The 19,969-nt window shown below is 66.1% G+C and overlaps 1 protein-coding gene across 4 annotated transcripts in view; it reads left to right on the top strand.

The window, feature by feature from the left end:
• Positions 1-19,969, top strand: part of SBNO2 (strawberry notch homolog 2) — a 47,000-nt gene that overhangs the window by 20,298 nt on the left and 6,733 nt on the right. For 3 of the 4 annotated variants that reach the window (XM_045989878.1, XM_045989880.1, XM_045989881.1), the window contains exons 5-17: positions 10,339-10,500; positions 12,546-12,629; positions 12,862-12,958; positions 13,375-13,529; positions 13,638-13,771; positions 13,866-13,956; positions 14,038-14,181; positions 15,980-16,097; positions 16,262-16,367; positions 16,712-16,865; positions 17,779-17,955; positions 18,515-18,612; positions 19,313-19,395. In XM_045989878.1, coding sequence (XP_045845834.1) covers positions 10,339-10,500; positions 12,546-12,629; positions 12,862-12,958; positions 13,375-13,529; positions 13,638-13,771; positions 13,866-13,956; positions 14,038-14,181; positions 15,980-16,097; positions 16,262-16,367; positions 16,712-16,865; positions 17,779-17,955; positions 18,515-18,612; positions 19,313-19,395 — 1,603 coding nt within the window. Of the gene's footprint in view, positions 1-6,402; positions 6,714-10,338; positions 10,501-12,545; positions 12,630-12,861; positions 12,959-13,374; positions 13,530-13,637; positions 13,772-13,865; positions 13,957-14,037; positions 14,182-15,979; positions 16,098-16,261; positions 16,368-16,711; positions 16,866-17,778; positions 17,956-18,514; positions 18,613-19,312; positions 19,396-19,969 lie in introns of those variants that run through there. The other variant, XM_045989882.1, reaches the window with a different exon arrangement.

The following is a 19,969-nucleotide window of genomic DNA, read 5'->3' as shown; positions in this document are numbered from 1 at the left end:
GTCCCAGAGACGGGCAGACCCCGCGCTGCTGGTGGGGAGGACGGAGGCGGCCGCGGGCCAGGAAAGGCAGGAGCCGAGTCTCCCTGGGGCCCCGGGGGGAACATAGCTTTCCGTTTTGGACTCGTGACTTCCAGGACCACAAGGAAATAAACGTGTGCTGTTCTCAGCTGGAGCATTTGTGGTAGCTTATTCTGGTAGCGAGAGGAGACCGACGCACCGTGTGAAGCCCGCATGTGGCCCATGGCACGTTCTGGCGTTCTCCACTGTGCTGTTAATCGGAAGGAGTTCGAGCTGGGCTGTAGCCAGGAGTGAACATAAACCTACAGGCCTTGATCTGCCTCCTGCTCACTAAACCTGAGCCCTGAGTTTCCTGGCAGCCAAAGCAAAAAGAGAAAGGAGATGAGCTGTGTGACTCTTTCTGCTGCAGGAGAAGCCCTCTCTCCCAGTCTCCTTTGGGGCACGGAGCAGTTCCCTGGGATCAGCGTCCCCCGACTCTGGGGAGGGCATCCGGACTGGGTGCCCCGGCCTGTGCCTAGTCTCGGCTCCAGCTTCGCGGTCTGAGGGCCTCTGTTCCTTGTGTTGTGACAAGGGCTGACCCTGAACACCGGGGGACTGGGCCCCTCCCTCGGTTCCCGCGGGATCCAACCCAGACCCGGGACGTTGGCAGCGGGTTGACTATGCCTCCGTATGGGGTCCCTGGGGTTTTGTTTGTTTGTTTTTTGTTTTAATTTTCGTTTTATTTTTAAGTAAACTCTACACCCAAAGTGGGGCTTGAACTCTCGACCCTGAGACCGCGACTCCCATGTGCTACTGACTGTGCTGCCGGGTGCCCTGGGGTTCCCGTTTTCTAGCTGCCCGGGCGGGGCCTGCAGCCCGTGGGACCCGGCTCTCAGGAGTGCAGAAAGTCAAAGCGAGTCCTCCCTCAGAGGCCACTCTGTCCCCCGGGTGGTCGCAGCTGGACCCTCTGTAGTGGCCCAGAACCCAGGGGCCAGTGCAAGGATGAAGGGCATGTGCCCGCAGGGGTTCCCCGAAAATTTCAGGGCCGATACTCTTTTTTGTACGTGCGAGGGTTCTGTGACGAAATGAGCTTGACGGCACTTCACGGGGGAGTGTGGGAGGCTGGGAACCTCGCGCTGCCCCAGTCTCTGGAACATTCCCCGTCAGATGGCGCTGCGGTCCGTCCCCCAACGCAGCCAGCAGACCGGAGCGCCCGGCCTGGAGCGCAGAGGCCCCCGCTGGGAGCCGGACCTGGGGCCTGCGCGCTTCCCCGGTGCTGTGTTCTCGGCGGGAGTCCTGCGGGCGGGACGCTGCGTTCTCGGGTGTCACTTCTGTGCCTGCCCCGACCACGTGTCTTCCTGTGCGTGGCACTGACCTTGAGCCCTGGACGGGGCGGTAGCGCGGGGGCCCTCGCTGTCCCCTGGCCACGGTCAGGTTGCTGCTGCGTTCCCCTCTCCCCCAGGGCGGCTGCGTCGAGGCTGCTGGGGATCCTGGTCTGTCGTCGTGGGGACGGGGTGGATTTCCTCACGCGTGGCTGGATGTGGCCTGCGGGGACCGTCACCGTGGTGTCTGTCTAGCAGACACTGTGGTCCCTGCTTCTCCGCCGTTTGTCGGCCGGAGGACTTCTGTGGGGAGAGCTGGCCCTCCGCTTACTCGGCCACCTGGCCGTGACACGACGGGCCACCGTCAGGGGCTGCACGCTTCAGCGCTGCTGCGTGGGCTGCTGGGAGTGCCCGTCTGTGTGTCCCCACTTGGAGCCGTCTGGGGTGACCCAGGCTCAGTCCCTGAAGACCCCGCCTCAGCCTGCACACCACCCGCTTTCCCAAGGAAGGCCTCTCCTGACCGTGGTTGGCATGGAGCCGCTCAGGTTCTCCGGCTCTCACTGGTGCCCCCAGTAGTCGAGGGGTCCCCCGTGGGGTCTCCCACCCCCGGCTGTGAGGGCCTGGCTTTTCTTTCATTCCTTGCTTTTGATCGAAGCTGTGATTTGCAAAGCATACAGTTCAGTGACTCTCAGATTCGGGGGGTTGTGGAACTCGCCTCTGTGTAATGCCAGAATGTACCATCGCCCCAAAAGGAGACCCCACATCCACCAGCACTCCCCACTCCTCCCTGCCCGCCAGCCCCCGGCCCTCACGAGCCCCTTCCTGTCTGTGGAAGAGCCTGGTCTGGACGTGTCACACGCGTGGACTCACACCCCATGTGGCCTCCTGTGTCTGGTTCCCTCCCTGAGTGTCGTGGGCTCGGGGTCTGTCCCCAGGCCACGCACCGGGCGCGTCTCGCTGCTGCGGGCAGCCGAGGGACGTGTCCGTATGTGGGGGACCCACTATATGTCCTGCTCTTTGGCTGACGGGCATCTGGGTGATTCCCACAGTGGGATTTTGATGACCCTGAACCCTGCCGCGGTGAACACCCGCGAGCAGGCTTTTGTGCGGACTTGTGTTCCAGGTTGGCTGAATCTGATCGGGGGGTTGTTTGGGGACACATTGAGGTCGGCCGGGGCTGAAGGACTCAGGGTTGCGGACCGCCTTGCCCAAGGCCTTGTGCTCCAGGCCCTGCCCTACGCTCCCGACCCTGGGGTCTCGGGGGTCCTGCTTGTGAACATGCTGCCCTGACCCCTCCCCCCAGGTCCGCCTGGACCCCGAACATCCTGGCCGGACTCTGGGGGAGGGCCCCTGTCTCCACGCCAAGCCCCCTCGTGCAGTGAGTGCCCTGAGCCTCCCTCCCAGCATCTCGGGTGGGCCCTGCACCCACCCAGTAAGGACACGTTCCGTCCGCCAGCCCGGGGCTTCTGGGAAGCCAGGATGAGGTCACACTCAGGAAAGTGCTTTGCGAACTCTCAGCGGCTCTCCGCCGAGGGGCGGGCAGCCCTGCCTGCTCTGCAGGGCGCCTCGGGCAGGGAGCGGAGGTCGCAGCACCCCCAGCAGCCCCTGTGGTTACCGGCACTGGCAGCAAGAGCCCGCAGGACGCTGCTTCTTTCGGGAGGCCTCCTGGTTCCCAGCGAGCCGCAGCCAAGAACCCCGCCCCGCTCCGTGGTCTGTGCCGAGGGCCACGGCCGAGGAAGCCCCACTCTGTGGCCTGCCCGAGCACCACAGACCAGGGGGAGCAGCAGCGTGGGTGTCTCCACAGGGTCGCTGCACAGAAGCTGGGACAGCCAGGAGCCAGGGGACGAGGTGGTGAAGGGTGACCAGGTGCTTGGAGAGTGGCCCCTGCAGAAAGCCCTGGGTCAGGGTCCAGGCCCCTCCCCCCCGCTGACTACAACACCACAGAGTGCTCAGGGTCAGTTGTCCCCGCGGCAGGTCAGTTGTCCCCACAGCAATGGGCTAACAGCCGTTTCTTCGGGGGCCGTGTGAGCCAGGGCCGCCCCCACCAGGCCCCACAAACGGGGTGACCTTGAACCACAGAAAGCATGCCCTCACTGTGCTGGGGCCAGGCCCCCCAGATCCTGGCGTGGCGGGGCCGCGCTCCCTCCTCGGGCTTCAGGGGAGGGTCCCTCCTGCCTCTCCCAGGTCAGGGGCTCCAGACATCCCTGCGCCTGCAGCCACATCACTCAAAGCCTGTCCCGGGGCACGTGGCTACCTCCCCGTGCGTCTGTCTCGAGGACACACCAGTCATTGACTGCCTCACGACCTCCCCCTTCCTGTGCGACCTCACCTGAAGTGACTACGTGCAAAGATCCTGTATCCAAATAAGGTCCCGTTCCCAGGCCCCGGGGGACAGGACTCACCCCTCAACAGAAACATCCCAGCAGTGCGGTGTGCCTGAGGGGACCTGCCGTGCCCAGCCCGCCCTTCTGCCCCATGTCCACCCACTCCCCGGAGGTGGTGGCCCAAAGGCCAGCAAGGCACGGCGTGTGTGAGGGCCTGCGAGGCGGGGAGGAAAGGAGGCAAAACCCCAGCACAGACTGGGAGTTCTTGGGGAACAGGGCAGCTGGGCCGTGCCCGCCCCTCTTCACCCCGCCTGGCCCAGGGCAGAGGGTCACCCCGGGGCCAGAAGGGGCCCTGCCCGACAGCCCCCCAGCTCCGATGGAGCCAGTCCTGTCCTTTGGGGCGGCCCTGCTCCCACACATGACCTGTGTGTAAGTCACTGTGTTTGACTTCCGCCGGGGCCTCTGCCCAGGTCCCCACTCAGCTCTTATGCCTCCATCCAGGCACGCAGCAGACCCCCAACCTGTGGCCTCCGGGGGGGCAGGGTGGCCAGGGGCTCAGCGGATGCTGGCTTCCCTGTCTCCTCAAGGCCACCCTTGTCCATCGGCCAGCCGTCTGGCACCGAGATCCGGGGGACGGACAGTCAAAGGTCAGAAGCTGCTGAAACCCGACAGACCTCGCGGCAGTTGGATCTAGTCATGGGAACTCGGCACCGGCACTTCGTGCGTCTTTCTGGTTTGGTTTCTAGTCATCGTTTTGAATCTCAGTCCAGGTCCACGTGCCTTGAAATCCACGCTTTGGGGGCAGCTGGCTGGCTCAGTCAGGAGAGCATGTGACTTTATGTATTTGACCGAGAGAGACACGGCGAGAGAAGGAACACGAGCAGGGGGAGTGGGAGGGGGAGAAGCAGGCTTCCCGCTGAGCGGGGAGCCCGATGTGGGGCTCGATCCCAGGATCCCGGGTCACAACCTGAGCCAAAGACGGACGCTTAACCACCGAGCCACCCAGGCGCCCTAAGCGTGTGATTCTTGATTTCAGGGTCTTGAATTCAAGCCCCGTGTTGGGCGTAGAGACTATTTACAAAAGAAAATGAGTGACTAAAAACTGTTATAAAAAATAAAATAAGGGCACCTGAGTGGCTCAGTGGGCTAAAGCCTCTGCCTTTGGCTCAGGTCATGGTCTCAGGGTCCTGGGATCGAGCCCCGCATCGGGCTCTCTGCTCAGCAGGGAGCCTGCTCCCTCCTCTCTCTGCCTGCCTCTCTGCCTGCTTGTGATCTCTGTCAAATAAATAAAATCTTGAAAAAAATAAAATAAAATCCACCTTTTTAAGGTAAATTCACAGGGTTGTGCAACCACAAGTTCTGTCCAGTTCCAGAACTTTCCATCAGCCCCGAGGAGACCCCGTCCCCATCAGCCATCCCCTCCCCCAGCCCCTGGGCCCCCACGAGCCCCCTTCCCGTCCGTGGAGGAGCCTGGTCTGGACGTGTCACACATGTGGACTCACACCCCGTGTGGCCCCCTGTGTCTGGTTCCCTCCCTGCGTGTTGTGGGCTCGGGGTCCGTCCCCAGGCGTGGCGGCCTCGCTCCTGCGGGGGCCGGGGACACTCCGCGCGTGGGCGGGCCACATCCACCTGCTCAGGGACACTGTGCTTGTTAGGGCTTTTCGGCTGCCACGAGGCGCGTCGCTGTGGACGTGTACTTAGGGTTTGGTGGGACGTGTGTTTCCGTGTGTCTCGGCCGTGTATGCAGCCGTGGACGCGCAGGGTCGTCGGGTGACCCCGGGTGCATCTTTCCGAGGAGCTGCGGGACTGTTTCCGGAGAGACTGTCCTGTGTCCCGTCCCCGCCAGCGGGGCGGCCGGCTCCGACGTCTGCACGTCCTGGCCGGCACTTGTCACTGCGTGTCGGGGTCGGGCTGTCCTGGGGGCCGTGACGTGGCGTCTCCCGGCTCTGGTTCGCATCTCCCACTCCCGTCGGTGTGAGCGTCCTGCCGGTGTCCTGCTGCTGGTACTTTCCCTTCTACATGCAGTGCTGGGGCGGGGGAGGGGCGCGTGGGGGGCTGCAGGCTCTGTGGTGCCGACGGGACAGGAAGGCCACAGTGGCCTTGTGGGACGGGAGCCCGTGATCCCTTACAGTCCCCGACAAGGCCCACGGCCCAGGGTCCCCCCCCAGCCGCAGCCCCGCAGGTGCCCCTCCCCCCCAGGCTCGCGCGGGGAGCCGGGCCGAGCCACAGCTGCTGTTTCGCGTGGGAGGGCACCGTGCGGTGCTCGCGCAAGGTCTCTGACCCACAGGTGCAGCCTGCCAGCCCGGCCTGTGCCCGCTCTCGGTGCGGGGCTGAGGGTGCAGGGCCGGGCCGGGAGAGGAGAGAGTGGGGGTTTGGGAGATACCCACACCCCTTGACAAAGTTCCAAGAGAAGGAGAGGGTAGGGGCCCGGCTTCCTGCGGGGAGGCCCCCCAGCCGGGGCCCGCAGCATGCATAGAGGCCCTGGGCGAGCCGGTGAGGCCCTGGAGAAAGGCTCCAGGGTGGCTGGGGAGCGCCGTGTGGAGGGGTGTGGAGGGGTGTGCAGGGGCGGGCCGGGCCTGCCTTTTCTCCCTGGGGCGTGGGGACTCGTGCCCCTCCTTGCCAGGGGACCCCAGGAGCAGGAGCAGGTCCCTGCCAGCAGGCCAGGGCAGTCCGCACCCGGACTACCCGCGGGCTGGGGAGACCGAGGCAAGGGCCGGGGGGAGGGGCCCCCGGCGGCGGGAGGGTGCGGGCCGGTGGGGTGCGCGCCCGCGGCTGGGGGCCCGGCGGCGAGGTCTGTGGCCAGATGACGCCCAGTACAGGAATTCTCGCTCTGCCAGTAATCACCCTGACTTCCCGGGCAGCCATCATTTCCTGAAAGTCAGCCGCCTTAGGGGAAGTAGGCGCTGGCGGTGACTAACCCGACATGCAAATGCGGCCGGGCCCAGAGCGGCCCAGCGCCGCCTCGGTCGTGCGGGAGCCGCCCGCCGCCGTCCGGGGCGCCCTCGGCCGCCGTCGCCCCCTCGCCATGTCCCAGCTGCGCTTCTGGCTGCACTTCGCGGCGCTCAACAAGGTAACCGCGCACCGCTCGCTCCCGCCCCGCGCCGGCGGCCGGCCACCCGCCGCGGAAGCCCGGGCCGCCGGGACCCCGGAGAGCGCCCCATGGCGGCCGGCCCGACCCTGACAGTCTCGGGGTGTCCTGGGCCGGAGCAGGCGGAGCGCTGTTTGAGGTGGGCTCCCAGCGGCCAGGTAGGAACGGCAGCCTCCCTCCGTCCCGCCCCGGGATCCCCGGGGGGCCCTGGACAGCTTCCGGCCCCTAACCCAGGGCTAGCAGGACAGAGCCTGTCGCCACAAGGGCATTTCTGGGGTCCAAGTGGCGCTGAGCAAAGGGCGTTTCTGGGGTCCGAGTGGCGCTGAGCAGCTGCAGCTCCCCGAGGGAAGCCCAGGGTGAGGTCTGGGGTGGGCCGTCCTGTCCTGTGCCCCGTTCTGTGGGGGACACTGTTCGGCAGGTCTTCATCTGGTCCAGGGAGCCCCAAAATGCTGAGAGACAGTAACCACGGCGGGTGACCCTGTGACCTCCCTGGTCCCCTAGAACAGTCAGGGTGACCCCCCACTCCCTCCCCGTTGGGAGCTGCTGCTGACGGAGTAGGGTGGGGTCTGGCGTCTCAGGAGGCACTTTGCAGGGGGTCCATGGAGGGTGATTTTGGGTTTGGGTCATCTCGGGGATCCACTGGTGGCCGCTGGGCATCTGGTCCTGACCCAGGGGCTGGTGAGGCGCCCACCTGGGAGGGGTCAGCCCTCCTCATCCTGCCACCCTTGCAGGGCAGGGAGTGCCCCTGGGAGGGACCCTGGTGCCCCACGTGAAGCCCTGCCTGCCTTGGACCCAAGAATTGCGTGGAGCAGCACCCCGAAGTGGGTAGAACCCTCCACTTTGCTAATAGCCCTTCTTCCCGAGTAGCCGTGTGCCGAGTTCCCGCGCGGGACCGAGCTCCCCGGGCCCATGCACCAGCCCTCCACTCACGCCGCACGTCCGCACAGTGACAGGCAGGCCCCGACCCCTCATTCACCAGAGATCCTCGCTCTGTCCTGGGTCCCCGTCCCGACCCCACGGCATTTCCCTTGTCCCTCTGCGTCGGAGCCTCCTGGCCGGGACCCTGAACCCCCTGTTCCTCATGTGGATGCCCTGGGAGGTTGGAGAAGGGCTGGCCGGGGGTCCCGCAGGACGTCCCGAGGCTGTGTTTGTCCCACCAGGGGTCCCTGCAGCTCATATGGCTCCTGCCTGTGGACCCCGCCCTGTCTCCTGGCCGGCTGTGCTGGCCGGGTCCACACCATCCTTGTGGGAAGGGGTCGCTCTGTGCCGCCCACCGGGGGGAGGCCCCCAAGCACCCACCTTCTGCCAGGTGCCATTACACCCCTCCCCACCTGCATCCGCTCCTGCTGTGACTGCTTCACCTTCAGGAAGCAGGCCCACCCCTTGGGGCCTCCCGGGGCTGCCAGCCTGATGGCCTCAGGGGCACTTGTCACTGTGACCCAGCTTGCGGGGTGATCTCTGGGAAAGCCATGCTCAGATGTGGTTCCAGAAGGATTTTAGCAAAGGCAGACGGCCACCCGTGCCCAGACCCCCCCTGGCAGCCCTCAGAGGTCCGTGCTCCATGTGGCCTCTGAGGACTGAGCACCCAGCTTCCATGGCCCGGCTTGCCCACCTCAGACCCCAGCTGCCCTGGAATGTGGCCGAGTCCCCGGGAGGTCCTGGTGGGCAGAGAGCCTGCCTCACGGTTAGTGGGGCCAGACCTCCCGCTGCCCCCTCAGCACCACCCGCTACCCTCGGGCCCCATGGATAGCTGCTCCGACCTGTGCCGCCCGCAGGCATCCCAAGCAGTGTGGAGGTGCGCCTTTCCCACCGGGGTTGCTGTGGCTCTCCTGCCCCTGTCCCCATGCTGCGGATTTTATGCACTTTCCCGTGCCACTGCCTGCCCGAGCTGGTCCTGCCCGCCGCTGTCTGTCTCCTTGCCCGGACTTGTCCAGGCTGTCGAGTCCTGCCAGGGTCTGCCTTCCCTGAGCCCAGGCTGGGTGCAGCCTGGGGGTCGGGCGTGAGTGGTGGTCCCTCCGGTTTCCTGTATGTGGTCAGTACCTGGGTGCCCGGCAAGACGCCCAGCCTCACACCAGCTGACTTGGCTACGGGTGGTCTTTCCTGCACAGACCGTGAGTCCTAGCCTGGCTGTGGGACCAGCTCCATCCAGGAGATAGACTCCTGCAGACTGCAGCCCCTGCATTCGGCCACCGTCCGGGAGGCCCGGCCCCATGCCCGCCCACCTCTTCCCTGCACCACAGGCCCCAGCCTGCGTCGTCCTCCGGGCTGTGTGTGCTCCTGTGTCCTGGCAGAGCCTCAGGAAGCTGGGTGGTGTGACCTGGAGGCCCCCCCCACTGTCCCCACCGCCGAGGAATAGGGATCTGACTCCGACACAGATGAATGGGAGGGGCGTCCTCGCAGGTGCAGTGCGGCAGGCCCTGGCACGGGCCGCAACCTGGCGCCTGTTCTCAGGGACTTGGGGGCTGCAGGGTCGCTGCCCTCCACCCCCAGGAGCCAGCTCACCTGTGTTCACGGGGCCTGAGCCCAGTGCAGCAGGACGGGCTCCAGGCCCACGTGTCTCCTTCCTCTGCGGAATCTGAGACCCCCTGCCAGCCCTGCCTGTCTTCCTCACCATGCCCCAGGGGTTGGTGCGCCGGCTGAGAGCCCGGCTGGCCGGGCCCTCCGAGGGCCCTGACAGGCTGAGACATATAAGGGGTGCCCGTGCCTGGGGACTCCTGGAGGGCAGCTCTCCACTGCTCTCATCCAGCCCTGCCTCCCTCGCCCGTGAAGCTCCCGCACTGACTGACCTGAGTCAGCGTGACCATGACACAGAGGTTGGCCTGGGAGGGCCTCACCTGGGAGAGCCTGTGGGGGCTCCTTCCCCATGAGGAGTTGGCTGACCCCGGATCTAGATCTAGGCCTACGGGGGCTCGGGGAATCGGAAGGGGCTCCCCCGTCCCCAGCTTCAGGCCCCCAGGGGTCGCTGTCTATAACACGGGCCCCTACTGCCCTCTCCTGGTGGTCGGTGGCACGGACACCACAACCCGGGAGCAGTCTCTAGGGGGTCTCCGGCTGGGGGCTCCCTCCCTGCTGGTCCAGGAACCCTGAGGGCTGGTCGCCGAGTGTCCCGAGGGTACACACAGGCGCTCAGCGTCGGTGACCTGGGGGGGAGGGTGTGGGAATAACCCTGGCATTGCCTCTCGCATCCTTTACACTTAGGTTTCTGAACAGCGTGTAGCTTGTACAACAAACTGCCCCTGGAAGGTGTGGGGCTGTCTGTGTCCTGATTCCCGTGTACTGGTGTGACGTGCTCCCAGGGTCACCGAATTCCAGAATGTTGCGTCTCCCAAAGGCAGCCCTGTCCCCATCTGTTGTCCCTCCCCACCCCCTCCCCAGCCCCCATAAGCCCCCTTCCCGTCCGTGGAGGAGCCTGGTCTGGGCGTGTCACACGCGTGAACTCACACCCTGTGTGGCCTTCTGTGTCTGGTTCCCTCCCTGGGCGTCGTGGGCTCGGGTCCGTCCCTGGGGTTGTGCGTGGGGGCACCTCTCCGGCTCACGGCAGGAGTGTGTCCATCGTGCCTGGGCCGCCCAGATGCGCTGGCTGCCTCTCATCCCGCCTGTCTCCCAGGATTCCGCGTACCTCGACGACCTTTCCAACGCCTCCATCTTCTCCTCGTCCGTGGACTCGCTCTCAGACATCGCAGACACACCAGACTTCCTGCCGGCCGACAGCCTCAGCCAGGTGCCCACCATCTGGGACGTGAGCACTGGCCCCACCGCTCACGAGAAGGTGAGCTCAGCCCGAGAGGCCTCCGCACGGGCAGCTGGCCTGGGGCCCCATCCCCGGCTGCGGGCAGCTCCGGGTTGCTCAGAGACACCAGTGAGGTCGCTGGTCAGGGGTCCTGGTGGTTTCTGCACGTCCGAGCATGCAGGGGTGCGGCATGGGCGAGGGGAGCTCCTGCGCTGGGCCCGACCCCTCTTTCTGCAGAGGGTCCTGTCACAGCCGGCCACCGCCCTCACCGGCCCCGGTGGCTCCGTCTCGACACCTCGCTCTGCTGGGCACACGGGGTTCGCCGGGAGACCAGCCAGAGCCAGCTTCCAGTATGGTTCTCCCTCTGGGGGTCCAGGGCGCTGTCCGGAGGCATTGGGGAGGTGCGGGTGCTTCTGGCGTTGAGAAGGTGAGGGCCCAGGAGCCAGAGGGCTGCATTGGCGCCTGTGAAGCTCGTGCTGGACTCTGTCCTGCTCGTGCAAGACTCTGACGGGGGAGCGTGGGTGACATCCGGCCAGACGGGAGGGGTCCCCAGTGTGCCAGGCCCAGACTCCAGCTCATTCCCGGACTGGGCAGAGTTGCATTGGGGAAGGAGGCGGGACCCCGTCCAGCTCCCCTCCGGGGTTCTCTGCTGGAAGAGAAGGCTCTAGCTCTTGCGAGCCCAAACCCGGTTCAAGGCTGACAGGGAGCACTGGGACCGTGGGTGAGAGGTTGCGCCTCTTCCATCCCGAGCCCCGCCCGGTGGCTCGCTCCAGTGGACACCATGCCTGCCCAGGCCCTGGCGCTTCCTCGGCGCCTTCCGGCCCCTCTGAGCCAGGGGACAGTAGACAGGTCGGTGAGGCCCAGGGCCCGGTGTGGGGCTGGCAGAAGGGCAGGAAGAGCCCAGGGCGGCCTTGTGCGGTCCCTGTCCTTCACAGCCGTGACAGGCAGCCCAGGCCGCCTTCTGCATCTGGGCCAAAGGCCCTCGACCAGCCCCTGGCGCTTGGGTGCAGAGCGTGAGGCCGAGGCCGCTCAAAGCGGTCAGCAGGACGACGGCTGCAACCCGGTGCTCACAGCCGCTGCTTGCCCGCCCGGCGGGCCTCCTGCCTCAGCCTTCCAGGAACCCGGGCCCCGGGTTTTTTGGTTTTTGTGTGTGTGTATGTGTTAATGGAATGTTTGTTTTTATTAATTAAAAAAAGGGGGGGACAGGGAATAGAGTTTATCCTGCTCCTGGTTTCGCCCTTTTGTCTCATTTTCTTTTTCAAAAAAGCTTTGGCACGTTCTTAATCTTCGAAAACAGTGGGAGTTCGAGAAATCAAGTGGGTTATCACACACCCCACACCTTGTCATCCCCCAAGACAGGAAGGGACCCTCGAGCTCTGTATGTGCTCAGGAGTGAGCCCCTGGTGCTCACACTTATGGGTCTGGGCAGGGTCCTGGAGGGGATCGGCTCTAGAAGGGACTTCTTCATTTCTATTCGTTTCTCCCGTTTGTGGTTTTACGATGACCACACTATTTCCATGACTTTTATTTTAAGGGAAAGTGTGTTTTAGAATTGTGCAGATCGGGTCGGGACCCTGCTGTGTCCACCCTGTGTGTCTGAGGACAGGTCACCCCCAGCAGCCTCAGTGTGGTCACTCCCTGAGGGCAGGCCGTGGAGGGCCAGGTGTGACATGGTTCTCCAGGGTTCGGGTCTCCTGTCCTGGACCCTCTGGGCTCTGGATGCCACCTGAGTTCTGATGCCAGGGCTCCTCATGTCCCCATGGCCGATGGGCTCCCCCCAGGGACGGCCTTTGTCCACGAGGTTCTTGGTCCCCTGGGCCCACGCTCAGGCGGTCCATCTTCCCACGGCATGACTGTGGTCTGGGACACAGGACATGTCCTTACTCTGTTCATCTGCATGATGGGGGTTGTGGCTTGTTGCTCAAAAGAGCCAGCTGCCAGGCAGCAGAAAGGAGGCAGGCAGCTGGCCGTGGGCTGAGGGGCGTGAGGACAGTGTGAGAACCTGCTGGAGACCAGGCTGGGGGCCCATGGGGGGCATTTCCTCCCCCGATCTTGCCCGCTGGCTCATATTCACTCTGCTCTAGCTGCTCCTGCCCACTGGGCCATGGACAGGCCTTGAGGACCCGGTGTCCTCCCTTTCCAGCACCCCACTTCTTGTCAGCTACCAGGTAAGCTGGCCCCTCCCCAGTGCTGCCTGCCTCTCGTAGGGCCTGGGACACTCGGGGGCACCTGTTTGGAAGCAGGGTCTCCCCACTGTATGGGTGGGGAAACAGGCCCTGGGGAGGCACCATGGGGTGGGGGCTGTGCCTCATTCACTGGGCTGGCTGCCCCCTGGGGGAGGGCTGTGCTGAGCAGGACGGCCGGTGCAGCTGGGACCACAGCTCTGGTGCTGACCTTCAGTCCCAGAGTCAGCCTGAGGAGGAAGACGAGGCAGAGGAGGATGAGGGGGAGGAGCTGGGCCACGCAGAGACCTACGCCGACTACGTACCGTCCAAATGTGAGTGCGCCACCAGCTGCCAGCCCCCAGCCGGGCCCTGCCAGGCCTGCACAGCCCCAGTGGGCTCCAGCCAGAGGCAGGACCAGTGGCCGGAGCTGCGGGCTGGTTCCTGGGACTATCTGCAAGGGGCACAGGCTGGCTTTGGCTGTGGGCTGGCCTTAGGGGCAGTTCTGTAAACCCCACTTGGACCAAACTGGAGGTACCGTAGAGGGTCCCGTGAGAAGTGAGCCCCACCTTCCTCCCTGAGCAGGGATCTGCCCCCCATTCCTTTGTGCAAAACACTGATGGGCCCCCTACCCCAGACCCTGGTCTGCCCCTCTGCCTTCTGGGAATATCTCCCAGCCAGCCCTGGACCCTGGCAGCCCACCCCAGACCCTGGCCACACCCCTGATGTGCCCTTGGCCATGCCTCTCCAGCCAAGATCGGGAAGCAGCATCCGGACCGCGTGGTGGAGACCAGCACCCTGTCCAGTGTCCCACCGCCGGACATCACCTACACCCTTGCCCTGCCTGCTTCTGACAGCGGGGCCCTGTCTGCCCTGCAGCTAGAGGCCATCACCTACGCCTGCCAGGTGACCTCGGGTCTCCCGCCCCGCCAGCCCGCATTGTGTGTGGGGGGCCCTCGAGGTCGCGGGGAGGGGCAGCCCACCAGACCCTGACCGCCCTTCCTTGGCCCGCAGCAACACGAGGTCTTGCTCCCCAGCGGGCAGCGGGCTGGCTTCCTCATCGGCGATGGTGCCGGCGTGGGCAAGGGGCGCACGGTGGCCGGCATCATCCTGGAGAATTACCTGCGGGGCAGAAAGAAGTCCCTGTGGTGAGTGTGCTCTCCCCCCCCAACCAGGCCCACGCCCAGGCGGGCAGGCGAGGGGGGAGGGGGCACCGTGGCACCCACCAGCCCCCACTCCTAGGTTCAGCGTCTCCAACGATCTCAAGTATGACGCGGAGCGGGACCTGCGGGACATCGACGCACCGGGCATCGCGGTGCACGCCCTGAGCAAGGTGGGTGGGGTCGCCCCCTCCTCGGGTGGGGGCCCGGAGCACTAGCCCGGCAGCGCCCCCACGCCCGCCCCTCTCCTCCAGATCAAGTACGGGGACAACACTACCTCAGAGGGCGTCCTCTTCGCTACCTACTCTGCCCTCATCGGGGAGAGCCAGGCCGGCGGGCAGCACCGCACGCGCATCCGCCAGATCCTGGAGTGGTGCGGGGAGGCCTTCGATGGAGTCGTATCCTGGCTCGGCTGCGCGCGCGGGGAGGTGGGGCAGGCGAGCTGGAGGGGCGGGGCCTGGGGGGGCCTGGGGCGGGGTGAAGGGAGGGGGAGCCCGAGGGTTTGCGGCTGGAGGGGGCGGGGTCGGAGGACGGCCCTGGGCCGGGGGTCAAGGGAGAGAGGGGCGGAGGAGGGTGGGGGGAAGCGAGGGGGTGGGGTCCGGAACGGGGCAGGGGGAAGGGGCTCGGAGGGAGGGGCGGACCCTGGAATCCCGGAACCTCACCCCGGAAGCTGGAGGAGTTCCCGGCAGGAGGCTCGCGGTCGCTGACCGCTGTTGTCCGCTGCGGTCTGGCCCGGCTTCCCGGCTCCGGCTAGCTGGGCCCCCGGCCGCAAGCGTGGGGGCGGGCCCCAAGGCCGGGAAGGTGCCCCCGGCTGTGGGAATGGGGCAGAGCGCGCCTCCTCCCCCTCTGCCTCCGCAGCTCCAGAGGACGGCTGGGCTCCTGGGGCTTGGGGGGGGGGGGGGGGCTCTGCTCACCGGAATGTCCCTGTCGGTATCGGTGGGGCTCCAGGCCCTTCCCGACAGAAAGTGCAGGGAGCGGAGAGGTTTGCAGCCGCCTCCTGTCTGGAGTGTGGAGGAGTGTTCTGTTCCGGGACATGGAGCAGCAGCTGTGGAGGTCCGGCCGCACGCAGGACTGTCCGGGGCGGGCCACGTGTTAACTGCGAGCTGACCGCACTCGGGGCCACCAGCACTCTGCCAGCAGACCCCCTCAGTCTCCCCAGGGAGGTGCCCGGTTTCCTGGGGATTTCTGAACCGGGGTCCACGGAGAGTCCTCTGGGCCTCATGCAGCAGGGATCCTGCTGCCTGGTGCACACGGCTGTGTCCGCGCTGCTGGTGCTGCTCTGGACCAGGGCCTGGCCCTCACTGAAGGGGTCCCCAGAGCTCGTCCCTTGGGTGCCTTGGCACGTGACTTTTCTCCTCCCTGCCTGACCCTGGGCACGTGTGCTCATCCCCGCATGTCCTGCCACTCTGTCCCGTCTCAGGGACATGGCGGTGGTCTCCAGCGTCCCTGTCACAAACAGCCCCGAGTGACCGGCCAACGTGCCCCATCACACCCTCTCACTTTCCTCGGGCCTGTTCCCAGAGCAGCGTGGCTGGCCCCCAGGCCTCCCAGCACTCTTGGGAAGTCCCTCTCGCTCCTGGTCCAGTCACAGGTCAGAAGAGGGATGTTGGCCTTTTGTGTCTTTCCGGTTTGTGTGCGCAAGTTCGTAGGGTTACCGTGTCCAGACCCTTGCTGTCCTCCAGAGTAGGGCCCACCGGCCGGAAGAAGGGATGGAGGCCGCTCGCATGGCCTGGGGCAGACGACGGCGTGTAGAGTGCCTGCACGTTCACACCTGCCCCAGGACCGTGCGCTTGGCTCCACAGTCCCGCTTCTCGGTCCCGTGTCCACACGTCCCCCGTGCCCTTGACTCCTCTCCTCATTCTCTAGCCTGTTTGCTTCGGGCCCTCGGTCTGGGGCGTGGCGCAGAGAGCCAGCACCAACGCTCCCCGGCTCCCCTGGGGGAACAGCTGCAGCCGGAGGCCTGCCCCGCTCGCTCAGAGACCCTGTTTCTCTGTGCTCGCTTGCGGCGCTCCTTAATGTCCTCACCAAGCCGGCGCCTGCCGGGTCTGTCGGTGGGGGCCTCCAGGGGCCTCCAGGCTGTTTCCTCCTCGCCCTGATGGCCTCCAGGCACCTTTCGGAGCTTCCTCTGGGGCATCAGACTAGGGCCTGTGGGGCTGCCTGCCTTCCAGAACAGTCCTTAACCCCTGCCTGCTCCAGATTGTGTTTGATGAGTGCCACAAAGCCAAGAACGCCGGCTCCACGAAGATGGGCAAGGCTGTCCTGGACCTGCAGAACAAGCTGCCCCAGGCCAGGGTGGTCTATGCCAGTGCCACAGGTGGGCACGGGGCGGGGGGCGGGTGCCCCAGGCCGGGGCGGTCTATACCAGCACCACAGGTGGACATGGGGGAGGTGCGTCTGCTCCTGGAGCCTTTCTGGGGCTGCGTCCCAGGCCCTGACCTGGCTACGTGGAGGAACTGACAGGCGGCCCCCTTGCTCCAGGTGCCTCGGAGCCCCGGAACATGATCTACATGAGCCGCCTGGGCATCTGGGGTGACGGTACGCCCTTCCGAACCTTCGAGGAGTTTCTGCATGCCATCGAGAAGAGGTGGGTGCCCGTCCCTGCCCATGACAGGGGCTGCCAGGGGACCCGCAGAAGGCCTGCTGTCCGGCAAGCCGTCTCCACAACCTGGCCTGCATGCATCTGGCAAGCCGAGGGTTCTCGTTCTTTCTCTGCCTGTGCTTCCCATCACTGTGGGGGAAGGAACCCCGCCCTGCTTTTCCTGTGGCTCAGGCAGGTCAGAGCGCAGGGCCTCTGCATGTACTCCCTCCGCTCTCTGTGCCCGTGGCCCTCGCTCACCCCCGGCGCCTGCTGCCGGCCCCTCCCTGGGTCACTCTCTGGCTGAGTGGGACCCAGCATGATCTGTCGGGTGGCTCTGTCCCTGTGCGCAGGGGCGTGGGCGCCATGGAGATCGTGGCCATGGACATGAAGGTCAGCGGCATGTACATCGCTCGGCAGCTCAGCTTCTCCGGCGTCACCTTCCGCATTGAGGAGATCCCCTTGGCCCCGGCCTTTGAGCGCGTCTACAACCGCGCGGCCCTGCTGGTGAGCCAGGCGGCTGCGGGTCCCTGACGGTGGTGTGAGCACGACTGCGCTTCCCCTCGGAGTTACGCTCCTGTCACTGTCGGTGTCTGTCCTCAAAGGCGCCACAGGCGTTTTTCGGGTCACAGAAGCGAGGAGGCAGCTGTCCCGCCCCTCTGGCCCGTGGCTGGAGACGAGCGTCGTGCTCATGCGGGGAGCTCCCCTGTGGCCGGGCTGACGTGGGCCTATAACCAGGCCCCCAGCGGGCCTTCCCACCAAGGCAGAGCTCATTGTTCCTGGAGCCTGTGGCTGTCTCCTGCCTCCACGTCTCTGTGCCTGTGGCGGGGCCTCACTGCGGTCGCCATTCTGGCGTGTGGCTGGGCTCCCTCGTTCTCACCGGCAGTTCCCCTACGCGGGACGAGCCCTGAGCTCAGCCCTGAGGGTTCCACGTACAACTTAGTTCACACCGGAGGAGAGCCGTCTCCCTGGGCCCGGCAGTCATTCTCTGCACTGGGCCCGCCCCCTCGGTGTGGGAAGCTCCCCTGTGGTGAAGGCTACAGTTGTCCCCAGCTGTGGGCTCGGGTCACTGGGGCAGCAGCGCCCTGGGTGAGCCGTCCCGCTCTGTAGTCTCCGGGGCCCCGGGGCAGCGGGCAGGCGGCAGTCACCGCACACGTCCCCAGCCCTTTCTGAAAGACCGTCCAGGCCCCTGTGCTGCCTGAGTGGGTCACCTTCCCCGTGGTCTCACCAGCCCCACAAGTTTCGGTCCGTTAACGTTTCTCCCTGTTGGGTTGACGCTGCCTCTGTGTTGCTCAGCCACCCCCGCCTGCACCCCTGCCCACGAATGCCAGCCAGTGGGAGGCGGCCCAGGGTGGGAGCGGGGGGCGGGAGCCGGGCAGCAGGCAGGCAGCTGCGGGCTCAGCCAGCTGTGTCGTTGCAGTGGGCCGAGGCCCTGGGCGTGTTCCAGCAGGCGGCCGACTGGATCGGCCTGGAGTCTCGCAAGTCCCTGTGGGGTCAGTTCTGGTCGGCCCACCAGCGTTTCTTCAAGTATCTGTGTGTCGCCGCCAAGGTGTCCCGCCTGGTGGGGCTGGCGCGGGAGGAGCTGGCCCGGGACAAGGTGAGCCAGGAGCCGCAGCGCTGGCCCTGTGGGGCTGCCCAGGCACTCTGCCCCGGTCCTCTCTAGAGCTTGGCGACTGCGCCTTGACCCCTGTGCCCTCACGCGGCCGGCTGAGCCTGTGAGGACCGTGAGGGCTGTGGCACCGGCGAAGCCGAGGCCCGGCGGGTTCTGGTCCTGCACAGCCCCGCTCCCCTGAAGCAGGCGCCGTGCGTGGCCTTGTCCGTGGTTCTCTGTGTCCAGGCCGGCCTGGTGATTCCCCGGGAAGAACTGGGCGGGAGCCAGGGCAGAGAACAAGGGAGAGGGTCCAGGAGGGCTGAGGGCAGCTGTGCGCTGCCATGTGGGGTTTCCTAGGGCAGATCTGGGTGTGCTGGGGGCCTGGCCGCTGGCAGGATGGAGGCGGCGGAAAGAGAAACAGGCCAGCTCTGGGTTTCTGACTGCCCGGGGCTGGGCTTGGGAGCCTGGGGCTTCTCTGTGGGCCCCTCTGGGGCCACGCTGCAGGGATGGCTGGTGGGCGTCCTGGAGCCCGGCTCACCCTGCTCCTCCGTCTCCACCCCCCAAGTGTGTGGTCATCGGGTTGCAGTCCACGGGCGAGGCTCGGACCCGGGAAGTGCTGGACGAGAAGGATGGGCAGCTCGACTGCTTTGTCTCCGCTGCTGAGTGAGTGGTGCTCATGGCCCAAGGGGTGGGTGGTACATTCACTCCAGGGACGACCCCCCCCTTCCCCGCCACGTGACAGCCCATGTGTGGGGACTCCAGCGGTGGGAGCCCAGGTGTGCCTCTGCTCGGACACCAGCCCCAGCCTCCAGGCACTGTGCTCTAAGGCGTAAAGCCAGAAAGATTAGTCATGGGTGACTCCAAGGCTCAGAGGTGCCGGCAGAGGGACTGGGGTTTCAGTGCGAGGCTTCTGGGTGCCCCCCCCGCCCCCGTGAGCCTGGTGCGGTTTCGGGAACTGCGCAGATGTTTGGGTCGCCGAAGCAGCAGGTCTCTCTTCCTGGGGCTCCTGGGCCCAGCATCCCTCGGAGGTGGTCGGCCTGTGCGGGCAGAGCCCTGAGTCCTTCCCTTGATGGCTGGAAGGAAGGAGCCCTACGCAGGCCCCCACCCCACACTCAGGCCTTCCCAGTAACACTGCGCCCCTGCAGTCTGGGCCCCCCCCCCCCCGCCGCTCCCTGCGCTCCTCCCCCCCCACCCGTAATCCGCACAGCTGCCTCCCTGCCCCCGCCTGCCCTCGCTGAACCCCAGACATCGGGCGCCAGTCCCCCAGAGCGAGCCCCAGCACGGGCTTAACGCGACTCCGACTCTCCCGATGGACGGTAGGATCCTCCTTGTAATGGGAATAAATTCTGCTTCTTGTTTTCAGGGGCGTCTTTCTGTCACTAATTCAGAAGCACTTTCCTTCAACCAAAAGAAAGAGAGAGAGAGGAGTGGGCAGTAAGAGAAAACGTAAGCCCCCCGCCCCCTGGCCTCTGACCCTGACCCACGCCCAGCCTGGCCTGTGGCCCTCCCCACCTGGCCCCCTCCCAGCAGCCGCCGTCTCGGCCACTTGCTGCGCAGCCTGCCGGGCGCGGGGGGTCTGACTCGTGATGCCCACTCCGTCAGGGACAGCTCAGTGTAGCTTCCGAGAGACAGAGACAGAGACAGAGGGAGGGATGTGGGGGAGAGGAAGAGAGAAGAAAAGAGAGGGAGAGGGAGCCGGACGGGCAGCTGCCTCCGGGCCGCACCGTGTGGCAAGGACATACAGATCCCCGCAGGGCCCAGAAGCTCCGCACGGCTGCCCGGTTAGCAAGAGACAAGAAGCCAGGGCTGCAGGCTGGCGTGCTTAGCTTGTCCTCGGGCAGCACCTCCCGGTGGGCTCCAACACCACCCTCAGACGGGTTCGGGGCGGGGGGCGCTTAAGATTCGGGTACGCGGCCTCACGCTCCGGCAGCGGAAGCCAGCCCGGCAGCTACGCTGTGCGGGCCATGTGGGCTACGACAGGGCTATGAGAGGGCGGTTCTCCTCCTGCCAGTGGAGGCTG

This window comes from Meles meles, chromosome 20 (genome assembly GCF_922984935.1).
Source record: "Meles meles chromosome 20, mMelMel3.1 paternal haplotype, whole genome shotgun sequence".
Classification (NCBI taxonomy): Eukaryota; Metazoa; Chordata; class Mammalia; order Carnivora; family Mustelidae; genus Meles; species Meles meles.
The sequence above is the reverse complement of the archived record's forward strand: the minus strand, read 5'-3'. Positions and strand labels throughout refer to the sequence as shown.